General features: G+C 43.7%; 1 protein-coding gene across 2 annotated transcripts in view; it reads right to left on the bottom strand.

The window, feature by feature from the left end:
• LOC115076773 (CD276 antigen-like) overlaps positions 1-23,255 on the bottom strand; it is an 88,391-nt gene that overhangs the window by 22,624 nt on the left and 42,512 nt on the right. Inside the window, exons 3-5 of one of the 2 annotated variants that reach the window (XM_029578636.1) lie at positions 10,843-11,196; positions 8,838-9,119; positions 1,081-3,101 (exon numbers count right to left, since the gene is read on the bottom strand). In XM_029578636.1, the coding sequence (XP_029434496.1) occupies positions 2,500-3,101; positions 8,838-9,119; positions 10,843-11,196 (1,238 nt within the window). In that variant the 3' untranslated portion in view covers positions 1,081-2,499. Of the gene's footprint in view, positions 1-1,080; positions 3,102-8,837; positions 9,120-10,842; positions 11,197-23,255 lie in introns of those variants that run through there. The other variant, XM_029578637.1, reaches the window with a different exon arrangement.

Below are 23,255 nucleotides of genomic sequence, written 5' to 3'. Positions count from 1 at the left end.
CTCTCCATTTCCATTCCTTATTCGCCTCTCCCCAATCCCCAGTCCTCTCTCTTCTTTCTGTATTTATTACACTTAATATTCTGCAAAATCCCATACAGTGTTCCAATGCAGATTCCAAATATACATCCATAATAAACCAAACATACATAAAACTGTAAAACATCCTAATATAATCAATGTCCCAGACTACTTACTAATGAATGGTAGATTTACAGAAAGTCATGCAATTCAAATCAAATCACTATAAGATTGTTGATATGAAGTCTCCAGTTGTTCTGAAAAATTAAATAATCCCATTCTTCTCTTAAACCTTCAGGTAATGTATTCCATAAATTGGGAACAGCTACTGAAAAAGCTTTCAAATGTGTTTCTTCTAATCCATATTGATTTATATTATCTATGTAATTAATTATGTATGTTTTATTGTTATTCGCCTGGAACTTTGGACTTGAGCAGAATAGAAATAAAATAAATAAGTGAACAGATAAGATGATATTACCAATATATTTTTCATAGCTGAGTTTAAAGGATGAAGGGTCTCACAGTTACTCAAACTAGATAGATTATGGTTATCCTCAGCATATCTGATTTTATGGAAGAGCAAGAATTTTAAAACAATATCCTCTGCTGAATAGGAAGCTAACGCAGCTCCTTCACTTTGGGAGAAATCCTATCACCAACTGTAGCTCCTGTTACAAACCTTGCTGCAGTATTCTGTGCTAGCTGGAGCAGCCTCACAAGTACTCTAGACATGGCCAGAAATAAAGAATTGCAGTAATTCAGTGTGCTTAAAACCATAGCTTGCAGCAGAGCCCTAAAATCAGCTGCTTGAATAAAATGGTTTACAAACGCAACTTGGAAAAATGCAGATTTAGCAACTGCTCTCTCATATGACTTTAAAGTTTTGGGCTGTATTATTTGTTGCCAGAGGATGTGGTTAATGCAGTTAGTGTAGCTGGGTTTAAAAAAGGTTTGGATAAGTTAATGGAGGAGAAATCCAGTAACTGCTATTAATCAAGTTTACTTAGGGAATGGCATCTTCTTAGTTTTTGGGTACTTGCCAGGTACTTGTGACTTGGATTGGCCACTGTTGGAGACAAGATACTGGGCTTGATGAACTCTTGATCTGATCCAGTATGGCAATTTCTTATGTTATGTTTCTCTTCTTTGAAGATTAGGGATAGAAGGGAAAAGTAATTTATCTGAAAAGGATGTTTGTTGGAAAAGAAAATCATTTTGTCTGTCTGGCAAGAGACTTCTCCGTTGCTTTTTGGCACTGGAGAAATGCGCTTCATCACATCATGCAAATTTATTTATTTAAAAAAATGTTTTACACCACTTTCTACGTGGGTTGTTCAATGCAATTTACACGTAAAAGAAAACATGCAGAATTTGTAAAAACAACATACAACATTCAGAGTTAAAATGCAAAGCATAAATACGAGACACAAGGCTTCATCTGAGTTCGATACACGGGGATCAATGTAAATCCTGATGTTTGACACAAAATAAACAACACACTGAAGAGTAAAAATAAAATAAGTTTGGAGACTGAAATTCTGTGAAAAACCTGAAACTTAAGTGATCATATCCTAAATGACAGTTTTAAAACATCATCTAATTTGCAGTTTAGTGACCTGGAAATTTCATAAAGCTTAATTTAATGAGCAGTTCTTCAAGATTTTTTGACAGCATACCTACACATTGAGCAAACAGCATGAAGGGTTAAAATATTATAAGCCTGTTGGAATAGGTTTTTCAAACTCTTTTTGAAGTCCTTTGAATTAGTGATTTCTCTTAGTGACTCCAAGATCCCATTCCATAATCTCGGTCTGGCAATGAGAAAGCACGATTTCTAGTAAAGTCTAATCGAGCTATTTTAGGAATTGGATTTCCAGCTGGTTTTTGTTCGCAGATGTCTGGTGGGCTTATAAATGCATGGGGATGTTTTTAAGCAGATAGAAGACTCATTATGTATTAAATTGAAAATTAGTGTAAGTATTTTATATTGGATTCCTGATGAGACTGGTAGCCAATCCAATGCAAGGAATGCAAAAGAGGTGTGATATGATCCTTCAGACAATTACCAGTTAGAATACGTGCTATGGTATTCTGAATCAATTGCAAGGGACAAATGGATTGTATGGGAAGGCCAAGATAGAGAGAGAGTTGCAGTAATCTAGATTGTTTAGAATTAGTGCTTGCAAAACAGTATGAAAGTCATGTGTTTCTAGTAATGGTAGTAAATGTTCTAGCAGACAGAGTCTATAAAATGAAAATTTGTCAACAGTAGAAATTGGATTATGCATGGAAAGATTTCTATCGATCATCGCTTCTCAATTGCAAGCTTGGTTAGTAATTGGAATATTCTGTCCCTGAAAATGTAGTAAAGATGGAATGTCCTGTGAAGAGGTTCTTCAGCTAGATAGAAGTAAAATCAGTCTTTGGTAGGTTTAGTTTTAATCTGCTATGAGAAAGCCAGTGTTTGACCGAGATAATTTATAAGGAAACAAAGGCTAGAGTATCAGACCAGGATGATTTAGAAGGGACAACAAATTGAATATCATCAGCATATATTTTGTAATTTATGCTGAGACATTTGAGAAGTTGGCTGTTGTGGTTTTGACATGAGGATGTGGGCCCTTGGTCACTGTGAGAGAATGACACCTCCCACAGGGCAGAACCCTGCAGGGACTCACAGTGATAGGCTTGTTCAGAGACAGATGGACACAGGAATAGCAACTTTATTGTACAGCAACAGTAGAAGGCCTGCGGAGCGGGTGTGGATAATCTGGAACCAGTCTCTGGAGCCAGACTCAAGAAGAGGCTGCAGGTGATAATTCTCAGTCTCTGCAAAGTGCAAGGGGGCCTTAGATCTGGTAGTGATCCGCGAAGCGGGGGAGGCAGAGAACCCTGGCCCTGATGTGATACTTGCAGATGTCGTAGATTGGGTAGTTGTCCGCGATGCGGGGAAGCCGTGGATCGATCCTGAGTTGGAGGTAGTCCTGGTAATGGTCCACGAGGCGGGGTAAGCCAGGAAAGATGGAGGTGCCACAGGAATAGATCCAGTAGTGGTCCGTGATGTGGGGTAGGCAGAGGATCTATAGTAGAAGAGACGAGGTAGAGAGACAGCATTCAAGAGGTACTTACTCCGAAGATGAAAAGGAGTAGGCAGAGGGAACCCCCGAGGAGTGAGGGTTCAGGATGAGGCAAGGCCCCCGAGAAGCAGGTACCTAAGTCGTTCCAAGATACTGGCGTGCAGAGCGAAGTCGTCTGGTAACAGTGTTCAATATTTATCTTGCCCTCCTCTGCCAATATTGTGCCCGGTCGCAGACGGCTGCGCCCGCTGTTGCTCATCTCTCTTCCTGGTAAAGTAACTCCCATTGGGTGGACCGCTGCCTCCGCATCTCCACGACGACCTCACTGGCGTCCTCAGACCAACAGGGGTGATAGTGTTCGCCATCTTTCCCCGGAAATCACCTAGGGTGCGCGCAGCCCTGTCTTTTTTGAATGCATCATGGTGGGAACCTCGGAGCAGCCCCACCGCATGACATCACCAAACCCGGACATTTATACCCACTTCGCATTCACTACTTTCAGTTAGCAAGGAATCCGAGGAATGCGAAGTGGGTATAAATGTCCGGGTTTGGTGATGTCATGCGGTGGGGCTGCTCCGAGGTTCCCACCATGATGCATTCAAAAAAGACAGGGCTGCGCGCACCCTAGGTGATTTCCGGGGAAAGATGGTGAACACTATCACCCCTGTTGGTCTGAGGACGCCAGTGAGGTCGTCGTGGAGATGCGGAGGCAGCTGTCCACCCAATGGGAGTTACTTTAGCTAGAAGAGAGATGAGCAACAGCGGGCGCAGCCGTCTGCGACAGACGGGCACAATATTGGCAGAGGAGGGCAAGATAAATATTGAACACTGTTGTTGATAGTGCTGAATCTTGGGGGACACCAGAGGTTAGTGGGTACCAATCTGAACATGAGCGAAACCATTCAAAAAGCGTTCCAACAGTATCTACAGATTGCAAACATGTGAGTAGAATATTGTGGTCAACGGAGTCAAAGACAGCAGTTATATCGAGCAGAACCAGGATATAATCTATATTTCAAACAAGAACTAAGACGTAAGGAACACTTGTGGCGCAAGAGACCCTCCCACTCAACCCTAACGGACTACAAAAAATACATGCACAACTACAGAAACTCCATCCTCCGTACAAAAAAAGACTACTATGCTAGTAAAATTCATAATTTTATGTTTGATGCCAAAGCCTTGTTCTCCTATGTCACAGAGCTCACGAAACCCAACTCTCCAGCAATCCCAGATTGCCAAGCGCAATCTAGATGCTCTGAACTGGCACAATTTTTTGAAAATAAAATCCTCAAGCTAATAGCCCCTCTGAATTCCCCAAACACAAGACCACCGTCACCCTTCTACTTCGACTCAAACCAGGAAGCAAACTTAAAAGCCTTCGAACCTACCACTTCACTTGAAATTGAATCCATTCTCAAAAAGATGAAGCCATCTTCACACCCAGCTGACTCTATTCCCTCAAAATTACTGCTCACCGTACCAGAAACCATCTCCAAGCCTCTAGCAAAGATTATCAATTGCTCTCTAACACAAGGATCAGTACCTGATATCTTGAAACTCGCAACCCTTAAACCTTTACTCAAGAAACCTAACTTGAACCCCACGGACCCAGCTAACTATCGCCCCATTGCTAACCTTCCTTTTGTCGCCAGACTTATGGAAAGAATTGTGAACAAACAACTGTCGGATTACCTAGAGGAACATAAGATTCTAGCTCCCGCCCAATTCGGTTTCCGCAAAGCTCTCAACACGGAATCTCTTCTCATCTCTCTAACGGACAAAATCCTCACAGGCCTCGATAAAAAGACCCCATACCTGCTAGCACTACTCGATATATCTGCAGCTTTCGACACGGTGAAGCACTCCATCCTCATCAACCGCCTCGCAGACATTGGAATATCAGGTACAGCCCTGGAGTGGTTCAAGTCCTTCCTCAATAACAGGAAATTCAAGGTCAGAATCAGCAACAAGGACTCGCACCCTGTAAATGCCACTTTCGGAGTTCCCCAAGGATCTTCTCTATCCCCCACTTTATTCAACGTTTACCTCCTTCCGCTCTGTCAGCTTCTCACAAAACTAAAGGTTACTCATTTCATTTACGCAGATGACGTTCAGATCCTGATACCTGTCAAAGAATCAATCACAAAAACGCTCACTTTTTGGAACAGTTGCCTACAGTCTATTACCACCCTCCTTACTAACCTTAATTTAGTACTCAACACATCTAAAACGGAATTACTAATCATCGATCAAGAGGACAACAAATATGCTCGGACACTCCACAACCTCTCTTCACTCCAAATATCTACTACCACTAATGTAAGAGATTTGGGAGTAACTATAGACAATCGACTGAATTTAAAAAAATTCGTCAACAACACAACAAAAGAATGCTTCCATAAATTACGCATTCTAAAAAATCTGAAGCCCCTCCTTCACATGCAGGACTTCCGAACAGTTCTCCAAGCCATCTTATTCTCAAAAATAGATTACTGCAATGCTCTTCTAATCGGCCTCCCAGCTATCACAACCAAACCATTGCAAATGCTACAGAATTCTGCAGCAAGAATATTGACCAACACCGGTAGAGGAGACCACATCACTCCTGTCCTTATGTATTTACATTGGCTCCCTATCAAATACAGAATTCAGTATAAAGTGCTATGATCCACAAAACGATTCACTCTCTAACTTCCCTCGAACTATCCTTCCCCCTGCAACATCACTCAACCTCCAGACCAATGAGAACAACATACCTAGGTACACTCTATGTTCCCCCGGCCAAGTCAGCTCTCAAGAAACGAGCATTCTCAATTGCAGGACCATTACAATGGAACAATCTGCCCTCGGAACTCCGAACAGAACCCTGCCTGCGGACGTTCAAAAAAAAACTGAAGACCTGGCTCTTCTCAAGAGCATTTACTTAAAGTCCCATACCTGTCCTTACTTTTTAGAACTTAGGTTCAATCGTGTCTAACCGATCGAAGTTCCCCGTAACCTCTATAATGTACTCCCTGTGCTGATTATCATTTTTTTTCCCTTTTTCGATATTCCCTATATTCCACTCGTTATGCTTGTTCAACTACAGTTCTACTCTAGTACAATTTTGTTAATTATGTTCTTATTGTTTGCTGTACAAGGTTTAGTTAAATTATGTTTTTATTGTTTGATGTAATTTCCAACTGTTGGTTCACTGTAAACCGAACCGATATGTACTTGTACATGATCTTCGGTATAGAAAAGTATTTAAATAAATAAATAAATAAATATTTGAGTCAAAGCCATGGCTGATTGTATTAAATGAGGATAATTATATTTCTGTACTAAAACCTTGTCTGAAACCATGTTATGGATCAAAAACTGAACTGTCAGTAAAATGGTTGGTGAGTTGTTGTAAAATTACTGATTCAATAATATTAGCAAAATGATGGTAATGAAAATATTGGCCTGAAATTAGAGAAATCAGTAGGATCACTATTTGTATTTTTTGGGATTATAGAAACATAGAAATGACGGCAGAAGAAGACCAAACGGTCCATCCAGTCTGCCCAGTAAGCTTACACTTATCTGTTATAAGGGACAAGAGTAAGTAACTTTTTGGTTCTATTTCCCTTCCACCCCCGCCATCGATGTAGATAGCAGTGCTGGAGCTGCATCTAAATGAAGTATCTAGCTAATAATAGATGCACATTTGAGTGTTCCTGGTAACTTTCCAGAAGAGAGAGATAAGTTGACAATATCTGCAATATGTTGTGAAACATCGTCTTTTGCTAACTTCCACATGATAAGCTCCTCATCTCTGATCCAAAGCGACTTCAGCATAGTTTTTGGCAGCATGCTCTTCCAAAGACCCAGGACAGAACTTCCTCTAACTCTGGACTGCCTTTATAGGTCCCCTAGCCGTGACTTCCTGTGGCACTGGCTGATGATGTCACATCCTCCAGGAGTATATAAGGATGTTTCTTGCAATCAGCCAGCGCCTCAGCAACAGGTCTCCTGGTACCCTTGTGTTCCAGTGTGCCTTGCTGTCTTTAGGTTGTCTTGTTCTGTGTTCCTGTTTGTTTCCTTGTGTTGTCCTTCCTTGCCTGTCTACCCTTGCTCCTGGCCCTGCTTGTTTTCCTTCCTTGCTTGTCCTGTTGGCCTTGTCTGTCTTGTTTGTCTTGGACTGACTACCTGGATCCTGACTCTGGCCTGGCCCCTGACCTTCCACTGACTGCTGCCTGCACTGACCTCTGGCCTGTTACCCGTTCTGCTGCCTGCCATGACCTTTGCTCAGATCGGACTATCACTCTGCAGCATTAATCTCATATTTGCAGGGCAGTTTTAGCATAGGCTAGGACTTTATGAGAACCCTGAAGCAAGTTCTTGCACACTGTCCACACATATAAACAAAGAGGAGGCAATTTAGAATAGCGTAGCTCACGGTACAGAGAATGTATGTGGACACTTTCAGCTTTTATTCCTAGTATGCAGTGTTGTAAGAGAATCTTCCCAAATAGTTTCCCTTAGAAAATTTCCTACAATGTACATGCGCTAAAAGTGTAACGCATCTGTAGCTGCAATTTGTGCAACTGGCTTATTGGAGAAGAAATAGTAAACATACATTCAATAATCAAAAGGTCCATATTCAGCCACTATCCGGCTGAACAAGTTAGTCAGAAAAACATACCTGGAATATTCAGTGGTGCGGCGCCACTGCTGAATATAGAGAGAGAACAAGCTAGGTAGAGAGTGCATAGTACAAATCAACTCCTCTTGTACCTTTCATCGATTCAAACAGAAAATCTTCAGAGATGCCAGCTTTACTGTTCGTACCTCTGACTGTGTATATAACCCTCCCCCAAACAGAGTTAAAAGTGCCCCCCCTTTACAGTGGTATAAATAGAGTGACATATTGCTTTCTATACATAGGCTCTCTCTTTCTCTCGCTCTTGCTCTCTCTGAATGGCATGTGCGATATAAACCTTTTCCCCGGAAACGCACGGGGCTAACGCGGGTGTGGGCACAACGCACGAAAAAAGGTGCAGTTATTTCTGGCATTAAAACCCGCGTTACTGTACTTTACTCTATAGCATTCCACGTTAGAGGCTGCTCATTACTATTAATTGTGCCCAAACTCCTCCCACTTGCATAGCAAATGCAAAATTTGCATACTAGTGTGCGTTGCACTATTTAACCCGGGCATTAGGCCCTAATGCGAAATGATAAATGACTTGGTTAGCCGGATAAATCTGAATATCGCCACTTATCCAGCTAAGTTCATTTGACAGTTTTTCTAATAATTAGCTTAGTTCTATGCCCGTGTTCCTAGTTCTAGGTAACCCCTGTTCTATGTAATGCTTTTTGCAATGTTTCTGTTTCACTGTAAACCGATATGATATGCAATTCTCCACATGAATGTCGGTATATAAAAGTTCAAAATAAATAAAATAAATAAATAAGTTAGCTGGATAAGTAGTGTGTGTGTCATGACACCTGAAGAATTCAATGAATGAATTTGTGTGTCAGTTTCCATGGCCCACCCACCACATGGACGGACAAATATTTATCTGCCCAAGTATGCAAACAATGCCACTTAGCTGGATAAGTCCAAACATATCCGGCTAAGTGGGGCTGAATATCGGGGGCCCCAAATGTGCATGGATTATTTCACGCCCCATTACCTAAACAACCCTCCCAACAGCTAAATAACTTTAAAAATTGTCCTCCCAAAGCCCAGGGGAGTTTGCGGCTTACATTGCCTGGCTGTGACGTTCTCCTGCAGAAGCTGGTTCTCTATAATGCAGCTGAGATTCAGGTCAGAGGTTGCATTCAGCCTGAGCATGCTGAAAACGCTGAAGTGGTCAAGGTCTCTTTCGAAGGAGACTGAATGAGGCGGGAGGCTGCTTTTAAAGGCATCTGTCCAGTGAACTTTTGGCTCTGGATAGCCTTTGCTGGAGCTGCAGTTGAAAGTCACCTCTTCACCAAACTCCACTTCACTCAGCTCAGGGCTGCTTTGATTTGGCTGCCTGTAACTGGCTGTGAGGAAAGTACCATAACACAACTGTTAGCATGGCTGGGAGTAAGAGACAAACAAAAAGAAAATGCGGATTGTAGTGCTCCACAAAACATATATAGCACAGGGGCCTTGCCTAGCAGTACAATGCCCCAAGCCAACTGCAAAGGCCCAACCCAAGTCCAAGTCTACTACAGATTCCACCCAATAGTCCAAGTCTCCAGTCAATCACAGGGGCCTGACTCAGGCTCAAGTGTGCTACAAAACCCAGCCCAGGAGTCCTACGCCCCAGCACACCACAGCTGCCTGGTTCAACTCCCAACCCACTACAGAGGCCCAACTCTGTCCAGAGTCTATGACACGATCTGGCCCAGCAGCCCAGGGCTCCAGCCAAGCTCAGAGGTTTGACTCCGTCCACTCTGGGGGCTCAGCTCCAACCTCCAGAAGTACAAAACCCATAAGAGTCAAGGGGCAAAAGGGCAGATGGAAGGACAGAAACAGGCAGTGAAGGGACAGACAAAGGGAGGTGGGAGGAATCAATATGATGAGGAAGAAAGGAGGGGGGAAAATAGGAAAAGCTGGAGGGGTGGGAGAGGCATGTAAGGTGGAAATGTGAGGTTGGAGGGGTGGGGGGAGGCATGTAAGGTGGAAATGTGAGGTTGGAGGGGTGGGGGGAGGCATGTAAGGTAGAAATGTGAGGTTGGAGGGGTGGGGGGAGGCATGTAAGGTGGAAATGTGAGGTGGCAATGTGAGGTTGGAGGGGTGGGGGGAGGCATTTAAGGTAGAAATGTGAGGTTGGAGGGGTGGGGGGAGGCATGTAAGGTGGAAATGTGAGGTTGGAGGGGTGGGAGAGGCATGTAAGGTGGCAATGTGAGGTTGGAGGGGTGGGGGGAGGCATGTAAGGTGGAAATGTGAGGTTGGAGGGGTGGGAGAGGCATGTAAGGTGGCAATGTGAGGTTGGAGGGGTGGGGGGAGGCATGTAAGGTGGAAATGTGAGGTTGGAGAGGTGGGGGGCATGTAAGGTGGCAATGTGAGGTTGGAGGGGTGGGGGATGTGGCGGTCAGTGCGGGCTTCGTGTCCTCACCTCCACGCTCGGGGGGGGGGGCACAGAGAGGGGGGGATGTGGCGGTCAGTGTGGGCTTCGTGTCCTCACCTCCCACGCTCAGGGGGGGGGCACAGAGAGGGGGGGTGTGGCGGTCAGTGCGGGCTTCGTGTCCTCACCTCCCATGCTCGGGGGGGGGGGGCACAGAGGGGGGGGGGGGTGTGGCGGTCAGTGCGGGCTTCGTGTCCTCACCTCCATGCTCGGGGGGGGGGGGGCACAGAGAGGGGGGGGGGATGTGGCAGTCAGTGCGGGCTTCGTGTCCTCACCTCCCACGCTCAGGGTGGGGGGTCAGTGTGGGCTTCGTGTCCTCACCTCCCACGCTCAGGGGGGGGGCACAGAGAAGGGGGGTGTGGTGGTCAGTGCGGGCTTCGTGTCCTCACCTCCCATGCTCGGGGGGGGGGGGGGCACAGAGGGGGGGGGGGATGTGGCGGTCAGTGCGGGCTTCGTGTCCTCACCTCCCACGCTCAGGGTGGGGGTCAGTGTGGGCTTCGTGTCCTCACCTCCCACGCTCAGGGGGGGGGCACAGAGAAGGGGGGTGTGGTGGTCAGTGCGGGCTTCGTGTCCTCACCTCCCATGCTCGGGGGGGGGGGGGGGCACAGAGAGGGGGGGGGGTGTGGCGGTCAGTGCGGGCTTCGTGTCCTCACCTCCCACGCTCAGGGTGATGGAACTCTGGTCCTTCATTTCGAATTTGGTCTCGTTCATCAGCACGATGCACCTGTAGGTTTGGCTATCATCGAGGCGGAGGTTGGAGAGCAGCAGAGAGAAATCCCCTTCCTGCAGCTTCTCCTGCCAGAGCCGGGCCCTGCCCTGGTACTCAGAGGCTTGGAACTCGTCGCCGTTAGCCCCCGAGAGCAGCGCGTACACCACTTTGTCATCCGGAGTCTGCCAGTACACCCGCAGCCGGTCCAGCGGGAAGTTCGGGGGCAGCTTGAAAAAACAGTGGAGCACTGCTGACTCCCCGACGGTGCCCACCACTTCTGTCTGCTGCTCCTCGGCACCTGCACAGAAAGGACACAAGCGTCACAGCACGGTGCGTGTCTACAAATGATAACTAGGAGTAACACAGCAGTAATCTCTGAAACTTTCCAGCAAGCCCGATAAAACCCAGCACATCATCCCCTCCTCCCCATTTCAATTTCTTCAAACTCCAAGTCCTAAAAAACCCCCCAGACCCCTCCTACACCCACAAGACTACAGAACGGCACTACAAGCTCTCCTGGTTCTCCAAACTAGACTACTGCAATGCCATACTCCTAGGCCTACCAGCTTCCACCCTCAAACCACTTCAACGCCTACAAAACGCAGCAGCAAGATCTCTCACCAGCAGCAAAAGGTCGGATCACATCACCCCAATTCTCAAAGAACTCCGCCGGCTCCCGATCCCTTACAGCACCCAATACAAAACCTTTATCCCTCATCCACAAAGCACTACACAGCAACAAAGCAGAATGGATGAATCCCGCGCTACACTTCCAAACCCCAGAAAGGAATCTACGTTCCACAGACACCGGCCTTCTCACCATCCCCTCCCCAAAACTAGCCCACCGCAGCTCAGCCAGGGAACGTGCCCTCTCCATAGCCAGACCCTCCCTACAGAACGTCCTCCCCACAGACCTAAGACTTGAACCAACGACACAAACCTTCAAAAAGAAGCTATAAACATGGCTCTTCCAAAAAAGCCTTTGCAACATACTAAGGACCGCCAACACTCATCTCACTCCCTCCCATTCCCCCTCTCCCCGCCCCTCTCCCCGCCCCTCTCCTTTCCCTCCACCTTCTCCCTTACACCCCCTCCCCCCCCTCCACAGACTCAAGCCATATTCGGAAACCCAATTAACGCAGAATGTTAAGCTTCTATATACCTAAATGATGAAAAGAGATAAAGTTATCCTTTAATAGCTTGTTAAATTACTCTCCCCCCGTTATGTTCCCCAAGTTCCACACCCTGTTACAATGTAACCCACTTATCTCATTCCATGTAAACCGATGTGATAACACATTTTATTTTTTTTATTAAAGACTTTTATATACCGACTTTCTTGATACAAATCAAATCAACTCGGTTTACATCGAACAAGCAGTAACTATAACCAACCAATAACAAGAGACGATTTGAAGGAGTATAAAGTTACATTATAACAAGGATGTGTTAACTTGGAGTAGGTAATAAGAAGGGGCACGAAGAAAGAGTATAATATACAATGGAGTATATGAGGGAGGCAAGGAGCAGTCCTCATGATAACTTGTAAGCGTCCTCATAATAATTTATATACATGATTTAGAGCTTGTTTATATACATAATTGCTAGAACAGTTTTAAGTCAGGCTGTTGGACTGGTGTCTGGGAAGGCTCGGCAGAACAGCCATGTCTTTAATTTCTTTTTAAAAGTTAGTAGACAAGATTCCTGCCTGAGGTCCGGAGGCATGGCGTTCCAGATGGAGGGACCTGTGATGGAGAATGTCCGGTCTCTGATATTTGAGTGTTGTACAACTTTAATAGGAGGTACATGTAAGGATCCCTTGTAGGCATCCCTTAAAGGTCTAGCCGTTGAGTGCAGTTTGAGGGGGTGTAGCAGATCAAGGGGGGTCTGATGGTGAATATATTTGTGGATAATTGTAAGTGATTTATGAAGAGTCCTGAATTGTACTGGGAGCCAGTGAAGATCTTTTAGAATGGGAGAGATATGCGCTCTCCGATTGGTATTCGTCAAAATTCTCGGTTGCATTTTGGAGTAACTGGAGGGGTTTTACAGTAGAGGCCGGGAGTCCTTGCAAAATGGAATTACAGTAGTCGATTTTGGAAAACAGAATGGCTTGGAGGACAGATCTAAAATCATAATGGAATAGGAGCGGTTTGAGTTTGAGTACTTGTAAAAGCACTCCTTTGTAGTGTGTTTTATAAATTGCTTTAGGTTCAGGTGACTATCAATAATGACTCCAAGATCTCTAGCGTGGGATGTTTGTATGTTGGTCTGCAGCTGGTGTTGAAAGGGACCGCCTTCTGATTAGTAATAGTTCTGTCTTGGAAGTGTTGAGCACCAGATTGAGGCTTGAGAGGTGATGATTGATCGTTTGCAGATGAGAGTCCCATAACTTGAGTGTTGATTTGAGTGAATTGGATATTGGGATTAAAATTTGAATATCATCTGCATAAATATAGAACTTGAGTTTCAGGTTTGTGAGTAAATGGCAGAGAGGAAGAATGTATATGTTAAACACTGTAGGCGATAAGGAGGAGCCCTGGGGGGCTCCGAATGGGGCATTGGTATGAGAGGATTCCTTGTTCTTGATTTTAACCTTATAGCCTCTATTGCTAAGAAAGGAGTCGAACCAACTAAGGGCTGCTCCTGTAATACCTATGTCTGATAGCCAGTTTAGAAGGGATACGCCGACACTGCTGCTTACCCTGGCTCTACCCAAGGACAGATGGCGTCCCTGGATTGGAGCCCTGTCGGAGAGGGAGCTACAGGAGGGACGGCGATAACTGAAGATCAGGAGGTTCTTTTTACCTCCTCTCCCCGGGCGGAGGAAAATGGTGGAGTAAATCGAGCGGGGTCCGGCGAAAAAGTGGCCGGACCGGCTAAGGAAATAGCCACTACACCGAGGGGCCAAGAAAATCAAGGTATTTTTATACCTCAAGTTTTAAATTTGTCTCCTCTCTTAGCGATGGAAAAACCTAAAGTTGTCACGAATGAATCTATATGGCAGGCAATAATGACTATGCAAAAAGTTATACTAAATCTATCTTCAAATATAAAGGACATGCAAATTTCTATGAGTAATTTAACTCCAGAAATTAATCAACATTCTACTGAGATGATTAAAGTAAAAGAAGACATAAGCCAGATTAAGAAAGTGCAACTTACAATAATAAAAGGAGAAAATCTGCTTGTAAAGAAGGTGGAAAGTATTGAAAATTCCTTGAGATACAATAACTTACGAATTATAAACTTTCCTAAATGCAAGATGACCTCTCCGAAGGAGCAATTGAAAAATTACTTCCAAGAGATATTATCAATATCTGCAGAAAAGTTACCTGTAATTCAAAAGGCTTATTTCTTTTTGAAAAAAGGAGAGAAATCCCCACAAGGGAATTTACCATCAGAAGGAGTGTCATTGAATGTGACGGAGTTAATAGAATCCTCGTATAGCTCTCAAGTAGAGATGCGTGGGACTTTGTTGGTAAAATTTAAACATTTGGAAGAAAGAGATAATGTGCTTAAAATATTTCTAGCTAAAAGATCTATGCTGTATTTGGGACAAAAAGTCTGGTTTTATCCGGATGTCTCACCAGAGACACAGACAAGACGGAAGAAATTTCTAATTCTTGCTAATCAAGCAAGAACCTTTGGGTTTCAAGCTAATGTCAGGTTTCCTTGTAAATGTGTATTGAAAGTTGAAGGGAAAAAATTTGTATATTATGAGCCTGAGCCATTAGCTGAATACCTTGAGAGCCGAAGGAACCAAGGAATAGTGGCTGAATAATAACATCTATTGAATAGTTGGTGTATGAAGGAATCTCTGAGAATCTCTCTCCTTTATAATTGTTACAGTTTTGTAATTGCTGTATTGTAATAATTTTGCTCTGACACTCTCCCTCCTTAGTTTTGTAATATGGGGAAAAGAATTAGAGTTTGAGCTCTTTTTTGGGTTGGGAAATGTTTAGGATAAAACATCTATGTTTGTTCAATTCTTACTCCAGCATTTATGGAAAAAAGTTTGAATGTATCAAATATTGAAAAGTGCAAAATAAAAAAAAAAAAAACAAAAAAAAAAACAAAACAAAACCGTATTGTGATGGGTGAAGAATATTATGGTCTTCTAAATAATTTGAAAGTTGTTTATTTACAATTTTCTCCATGATCTTAGCTACAAACGGGAGATTTGATATAGGGCGATAGTTGTTAAGGTCATCTGGATCCAGGTTCGGTTTTTTGAGTAAGGGTTTGAGTGTGGCCATTTTGAGAGCATCCGGATATATTCCTTGTGAGAGGGAACAATTGATAATATCGGCTAGATATTTGGAGATGTATTCTGGTATGAGAATCAGAGATTTGGAAGGTATTTGGTCTAGAGCAGTGGTTCTCAACCCTGTCCTGGGGACCCCACAGCCAGTCGGGTTTTCATGATATCCACAATGAATATGCATGAGAGAAAATTTGCATGCACTGCCTCCATAACATGCAAATTTTCTCTCATGCATATTTATTGTGGATATCATGAAAACCCGACTGGCTGTGGGGTCCCCAGGACAGGGTTGAGAACCACTGGTCTAGAGGATGGGTCGAAGGTTTCAATCTTTTTATCAGGTTTTCCATCTCTAAAGTGTGAGTAGGGTCAAAGGAATCCAAGCCTATGTCTGTGTTCCGTGGGTGGAGGGTATTCAGAGGCAGTGAGTTTAGGTTGGTTGGTAATCTAGCCAGGGTGTTGGAAATTTTGTTCTGGAAGAAGACGGCAAGATCATTGGTTTTCGCTTGGGCTGTGTCGTCTGGAATGGTAGGGGGAGCAGTTTTGGTGAGTTCAGATACATACGAAAATAGTGCCTTCGCGTCAAACATCATATCGTGGATACGGTGGGCATAGAATTCTCTTTTTGTTCGAAGCGCTGTTGTTCTGTAATGGTGGAGAGCGGCTTTGTATATTGTTAGAGAGGGTGGGTTGGGATTCTTCCTCCATTCTTTTTCTTTCCGTCTTAGATTTTGCTTCTATATATATGCTTATATACCGACATTCAACACATATTGAATGTTGGTATATAAAAGCAAATAAATAAATAAATTACATTGCTAAAGGCAAGGATGTGAATGTTATGCCCACAATGAACAGCCTATCAGGAGTCAGACCAACTGAGGTGTGCCCTTCCTGTTCAACATCAGAAATCATTCCATCACACTACAGAACAGGCACAAACCAGAGTCAGCCAAGCTGGGAGGGGATGAGAGCCTTCTGTCATTCTTAGGACCATAATGAAAATCCCCAGGCAACCAGCAAATACCCATTTTGTGAGTGCACTATATGGTGAGCTTTTTCTCTCGCTCTCTGTCTTTCTCAGAGCTTCCACACATCGTAATAGGAAAAAAACTCAGTTTTGATGGGGGGAGGTGTTGGGTGTGATCTCAGTCTCTCAGATTTACTGCCAGTACTCTATTTAATGTTATAGTGTGCCAAAGAGTGCATCCTTTTGGAGCTTCAAAGGTGTAATATCCATAGGCAACATATTAAGGTACACTTGGAAGCTCTTTTTTAATCAGGCCAATGATAATTATCATACCCAAGGCTATTTATCTACCTTCCTACCACGTTTCCTGATGTCTGATTGCATCTCTTGGTATGTGGCAATCTTTTTTTTCTTCATCCCAAAAAGGGAGTGGGGCGAAATAGCATTTTAAAGAATTAATTGGCAAGATTAAATTAAATAGTGTCCTTCAAATGTGTTTACCGCCTGCACAGTACTTGGATTGAACAGAGGAGATAATCTTCAGAATGCTTAGCGAGTTAAACTTCAAGGACAATTTTCCAAGCCCTTTACAGTGATTTAGATATGTAAACTGGCTGTCTGAAAACAGCCTTCTTTCCATAAGGCTAAAAATGTGCATCTCTTTTCCAGGCACTTCAGCCTGGAGAACAGCTGAGAGGGGCTACAATGTATAAAATCAGGAGTGGAACATGTACATAAAGAATGGTTATTTTCCCTTTCCAATAGTACTAGGCCCTCCATGAAACTGCACATTTAAAACAAATCAGAGATGGGGCTTTTTTTTCCCACTCAGCACAGAAACTGGGTTTAAAAATAGTTTAAACAAATTCTTGAAGGAAAAGTCTATAAGCTATTTGGGAAAAAACACTACTTATTCCTGATTATGAAAAAGAAGGACCGGCTCAAGTCTTTGGGATGCTGCCAGTTACTTCTGACTTGGATTAGTCCCATTTGGAGACAGGATACTGGGCATGATGGACCTCAAGTCTGACCCAGTATGGTATATTCTTATGTAGCAAACTACTATAAACCAGGTTCCTGCCCCTGCAAGCTTATCATGTATTGGAGCCTTACAATGTGGACTGAGCTGCATCTGGATCTGAGTGATGTGTTTTGGATCTGCCAAAAAGGGGTTTTAAACCATGCAGAAACTGTAAGTCACTGCAAAAGGTGAAGGAATATAAAAATACATCAAAGCCCCTGTGTGCTTGTCTGTGAATGATAAATGTTCTGCAAGAACCAGCATCCAGCACTCACTTTGTTAACAAGTTGGGAAAAGGGATGTACTGTTTAGCCTGCCAAGAGAACAGCACTACATAGCCAGCAGAGGAGGAAACCAAAGGAATGCTGGGAGGCCAATTCTTTTATTTATTTTTGTGTGTTTTTATATACCAACGTTTGGAGCAGTCCTTCACTCTGGTTTACAGTTATAACAATGTAATACAGAAACTATAACTTTGTTATTGTTTGTAAGGTTTTGGTTGGACCCTTGGACACTGTGGCAGATGACCACGCCCACAGGGAGGGGGGAAAGTCCGGTGAGGGGCCACAGGTCAGGCTCAGCTTTAGGACACACAACACAGAATTATCTTTTATTAAACAGAGTTGAGAAGCCACCAGAGGTGGCAGTAGTGAGTAGAGATGAAGCCCGGCTGGGCTTGTAGTCCCTCAGGACACTGGAACAGCGATCCCTCAATAGCTGTGCTGTAGTGGAGATAGTGAGTACAGTGGAGCATACACAGGGTTCTGGTATGGAGCCTCGTTGGTTGATTACTCACATAGCGGTTTCTCCCGGAAGGTAACACAGAAGCTGGAATAGAGGCAGGCCCTCGAGGAGCAAGTACCTGGTTCCAGGGAACAGCTCTGAGAGGGTATAGATGGTAACTCACTGATGGTGAGGGCAGCAGTTTCTTCCAAGCAGAAGAGAGCTCAGGCAGCGAGTCTGGGAACATGGGCCTTTGAGGAGTGTGTACCAGTTCCAGACAGTGACCTGAAAGAAAAGAGAGCGGCCCCCGAGGAGCGGGAACCCCGATAGAGTAAGTCCAATAAGGAGAGGCAGAGTAGCTAGGTACGGAGAACGAATCCCATCCGTAAGGAGACCCTTGCTAACTCAAATAGCTAGCAAACAGAGTAGGCTTTTGTATCCGGGATGTGTGATGTCATCACAGGGGGACGCCCCTGAGGTTTGCGCCAAAGAAGGAATAAGAATTAGGGCCACGCGGCGCATGCACCCTTTGGCAACTTAACATGGTGGGATGCAGTGCCCAAGCCAGACCGGGGATGCCGGAGAAGACGGCAGGCAGACACCGTGGCAGCCAGATGTCCATCAACTGCGGGAGGAGTCGCCAAAGAGGTAAGGAGGGTGAAGTGGAGATGTCAGGCAGCGACAGTAGTAACAAACTTTAAGGAAGAAAAGGCGCAATTTGGCTGGCTCTTTCTGTGTATGAGTGCACAATGGCCAGGAGTTGGAGTCAGGAAGAAAGGACTCTACATGGCAGCTCTGCAATCAGTTTTTTCCCCTAAAGAACTAATTATCAAGAGGCAGAGACAGAAGTCTGTGCTTTGAGGAAATAGAGAGACAAATAGAAGTTCTTGCTTCATAGCTGAGCTACATGTAAAATCCCAACAAGGGACAGAGAAGCCAGGAGCTGAGAAACTGAGAAATTTCCTTTCCAGAGCTATCCAGGCCCAGGAGCATATGGTTAGATCACCCTCCTAAGAGACTGAGTTAAGTAATCTAAACTTTGCACAGAGAGTATTTCAGCAGAGAAGGGAGAAGGTTTATTTCCTTGCCTTTTGTCACAAATTGAGTATCTCATCTTAACTGCTTCAGTCTTTCAGCAAAGTCAAGCATAAACCCTTTCCATAGCCACATGAGATAGGGTAGGGAAAGAGAAGCTGATGGACCGTGGTATTTCTGTAAGAGACTGAAACCAGGCCCGCTTTCTGTTTAGTACCAAGTAAACCATTTGGGATAGCTCCCCAGGAGAGAGAGAGACCTTCCATACACTGCAGTGCTCATCTATTTGGTTTGTCATCTAGCCAGCTCCACCATCAAGAGGGAATTCTTTTTTTTTTTAATTGTATTTTTTCACACAATTTTTTGTTTGAGACAGGGTGCAGCCTTTAAAAATTGGTGACATTGGGGTGGATCTGTCCCCCTCCCCCTTTTTGAGTACTCAGGGGTAAAGACAATTTTTGAAAGCAGTGAACTTCCCTTCTTTTCCCACAACCTTTCTCTGTTAGCATTCCTTTTTTTTAATTTTCATTTCAAATTGACATACAAGCATAACCTGTAAACAAAATATGAGATACTTTTATTACAATCAGTTCTTTATAATCCAGGAAACTAAGTTAAATGGCAATACCAAAAATAAAGTACCTCCAGGTTATAGAGGAAATAGGGGGGGGGGGGGAGACCACTAATGAATATTAGAGCGACTAACATAGAACAATCTTCTAAAGGAAACAGGTTCTAGGTTCCCCTACAATAACTTCTTTATTCCCCCATACTACCCCCAGAACAATTTTAGGAGTGTGAATCTACAAATGCACATAATTGAGATGTTTCAAACACACACATAATTTGAATTTTGATGATTAAATATTTGCACAGATATTTCAGTATAAACCTAGCTCCAAATGCTAACACTTATTTTCACTTTGGCATAAGGTTATATGTTGACTGGATTTTTCAGAGGTTGGCTAGTTGGTCCCATTTTTTTTGTTTGCATTGCCCATAGTGCTATAACGACCGGCAGCCTTTTAGACCACATGAACTGGACTGGAAGGGAATACAGGTTTTGTAGGGTGGAGGACACAGTTTATCACATTTTTCTATACTATCCTTGCCTAACGCCATTTTTTGCATTCCTGATAGCACTCTTCCTATGATTCTGGTTATACTTCAGCTCACATCTTCATTTATGGACGCACTGCATCTAAGAACCCGGGACCACCTAGCAAACTTCCTCGCAGCCTCTACAAAGCTGATTATCCATTAGACCAGAATAGAGAAGCTTAAGGGAGGCAAACCGGAGGAATGTGGGGTTCATTTTAGATCACTGGGGCGCTCTTGGATCCGAGCAGAATACCATTATGCAGTGTCCACTGACCATATCAAAGAATTTACAAGCAAGTGGGCGATAAATGAGGTGCTCTGGTGCCCTCCTTACCCATCCCTTCTCTTGTCACGCTTATTTAAGTGATAAAGTTAGGCATGGGCATAGGGCAGTGGCACATGTCTGCCAGGTCATGAATGGGAACCATGAGGTGCCCCCACCCTTAGTTAGCTACAGCCTCGGGGTCCCACTTGGGCAAGTGAGAGGAACCCCAAAGCCTCCCTGCCAGGGTAATGGCCCCTAACCCTTTTCTCGGCCTTGAAGATGCCAATGCAATAAGGCATCTTGAGAATGGGCCTAACAGTGGTGCACCCTTCCCTCTACTTTCCCCTACTCTTCTATGCTTAGGAAACAAAAAGGACTACGCCCTCCACAGTTACCCTTTCCTGTTTGGTACATGAGTCACAATACGACTTGTGATACTAATTTAGGGCATTTTTTTTAGTGTGACTACTTGTAGGATGCAGTGGCCACAGAGGATTTTACATTAGTTTCCGCATGCGAAGGAGGCCATTGTGGATTCTTGTTGGGAATAATCTATCTATTTATTTATTTATTTAAAACTTTTATATACCGACATTCATTTGCATCTCACATCGGTTTACATATAACGGGATTAATAAAAACAATTTAGAAAGTGAAAAATAAAGTTACATGTAACAAGGAGGTGAAGGAACAGGATGGGAACGTAGAAGAAGATTTGAGGCTCCAGGGAGGAAGATTCAGAACCAATGTCAGGAAGTATTTCTTCACGGAGAGGGTGGTGGATGCCTGGAATGCCCTTCCGGAGGAAGTGGTGAAGACCAGAACTGTGAAAGACTTCAAAGGGGCGTGGGATAAACACTGCGGATCCATAAAGTCAAGAGGCCACCAATGAAGAGTGGGTGACTCGCCAGAATGATGGCTATTGACACACTACCCTTACTAAATAAACATACACATGCTTACTGTGACTCCTACATCGCTCTAAGCTTCAACAGCAAGAGGTAATGGAAAAAAGGATTTGCACTCATAAAGAGGGGAGTAGCTGGCTTGTTACGGCGGTTACTACCCCAAACCAAATATGCCTGATACTTCACTTTCAATGCATATACAGCATAGCTCTCTGCTTCAATGACAGGGGAGAAGAATAACTGATACTTCACACATCCAGCAGAGCTCTCTGCTACAACGGCAAAGGAGAAGAAAAAGGGTTCGCACTCAAAACGCGGGGAGTAGCTGGCTTGTTACGGCGGTTACTACCCCAAACCAAATGTGCCTGATACTTCACTTTCCATGCATATCCAGCATGGTTCTCTCCTGCATCGGCATGGGAGAAAGACTGATACATCACGCATTTCCAGCATAGCTCTCTGCTTCAAGGGCAGGGGGAAAAAAAAAACAAAAAAAAAAAACTGATGCTTCACGCATATCCTGCATAGCTTCAACGACAGGGGTGAAGAAAAAAAAGGATTCGCAATCACAAAGCGAGGAGTAGCTGGCTTGTTACGGCGGTTACTACCCCAACCAAATGTGCCTGATACTTCACTTTCAATGCATATCCAGCATGGCTCTCTGCTTCTACAGCAGGGGAGAAGAAAAAAAAAAAAAAAAACCAACAAGAGCTGTACAACATAGTCTAGGTAAAACAAATAAGCATGGGTGTAGCTTGCTTATCGCGGCGGTTACTGCCCCTACTACCCCTAACTAATCAAGCTAGATATTTCACTTGCATGCAGCTCCATCACTGCTCTCTACATTAATGGTGGGGGTGGAAGGGGAATAGAACAAGGAGCTAAGAGTAACAGATAAGAATGAGAGAAAAAATGTGTGAGGCTTGCTGGGCAGACTGGATGGGCCATTCGGTCTTCTTCTGCCGTCATTTCTATGTTTCTATGTAAAGGGTCCAGAGGACTTGAGAAGGGCGGTTAGATAGATTAAAATAAAATAAAATAACTATTTACAAGATTCTGTATTGAAATGCTTGAAATAGGTAGCTTCAGATTTCTGCCTCAAAGCTTTAAATCCTCTATTATGCAGAGACTCATATCAAAATCACCACAATAATTATTATTAAAACATTTATAAGCCATATTATCTCCAATTCTAAGCAGTTTACAGCTTCACATACATAGTTAAACATTAAAACGAATAATAGGCAAAGTAAAAATAACAATAAAACAATAAAAACTACAGCATAAACATTAGATGATTCAGGCATAGACTTAACATCCATTTCACATTATGTCATCGAAAGGTCTGACCAAAAAGAAAGGGTTTCAACTTCCATTTAAAGGTTTTAAAGCACACCTCCTTCCACAAAGCTTCAAGAAGACTGTTCCAAAGCAAAGCTCCAGCAACATGTTCTATGAAGATTGTTCTATGTTAGTCGCTCCAATATTCATTAGTGGTCTCCCCCTATTTCCTCTAAAACCTGGAGGTACTTTATTTTTGGTGTTGCCATTTATCTTAGTTTCCTGGATTATAAAGAACTGATTTTAAAAGTGAGTGAGGTAATCAAATTTGCAGATGATACAAAATTATTTAGAGTAGTTAAATCATAAGCAGATTGTGATAAATTGCAGGAAGACCTTGTGAGACTGGAAAATTGGGCATCCAAATGGCAGATGAAATTTAATGTGGATAAGTGCAAGGTGATGCATATAGGGAAAAATAACCCATGCTATAGTTACACAATGTTAGGTTCCATATTAGGAGCTATCACCCAAGAAAGAAATCTAGGCGTCATAGAGGATAACACATTGAAATCGTCGGTTCAGTAAGCTGCAGCAGTCAAAAAAGCAAACAGAATGTTGGGAATTATTACGAAGGGAATGGTGAATAAAACGGAAAATGTCATAATGCCTCTGTATTGCTCCATTGTGAGACCCCACCTTGAATACTGTGTACAATTCTGGTCGCCACATCTCAAAAAAGATATAATTGTACTGGAGAAGGTACAGAGAAGGGCAACCAAAATG

Source organism: Rhinatrema bivittatum, chromosome 15, assembly GCF_901001135.1.
Source record: "Rhinatrema bivittatum chromosome 15, aRhiBiv1.1, whole genome shotgun sequence".
In the NCBI taxonomy this organism is placed as follows: Eukaryota; Metazoa; Chordata; class Amphibia; order Gymnophiona; family Rhinatrematidae; genus Rhinatrema; species Rhinatrema bivittatum.
This window is presented reverse-complemented; position numbering and strand designations above follow the sequence as displayed.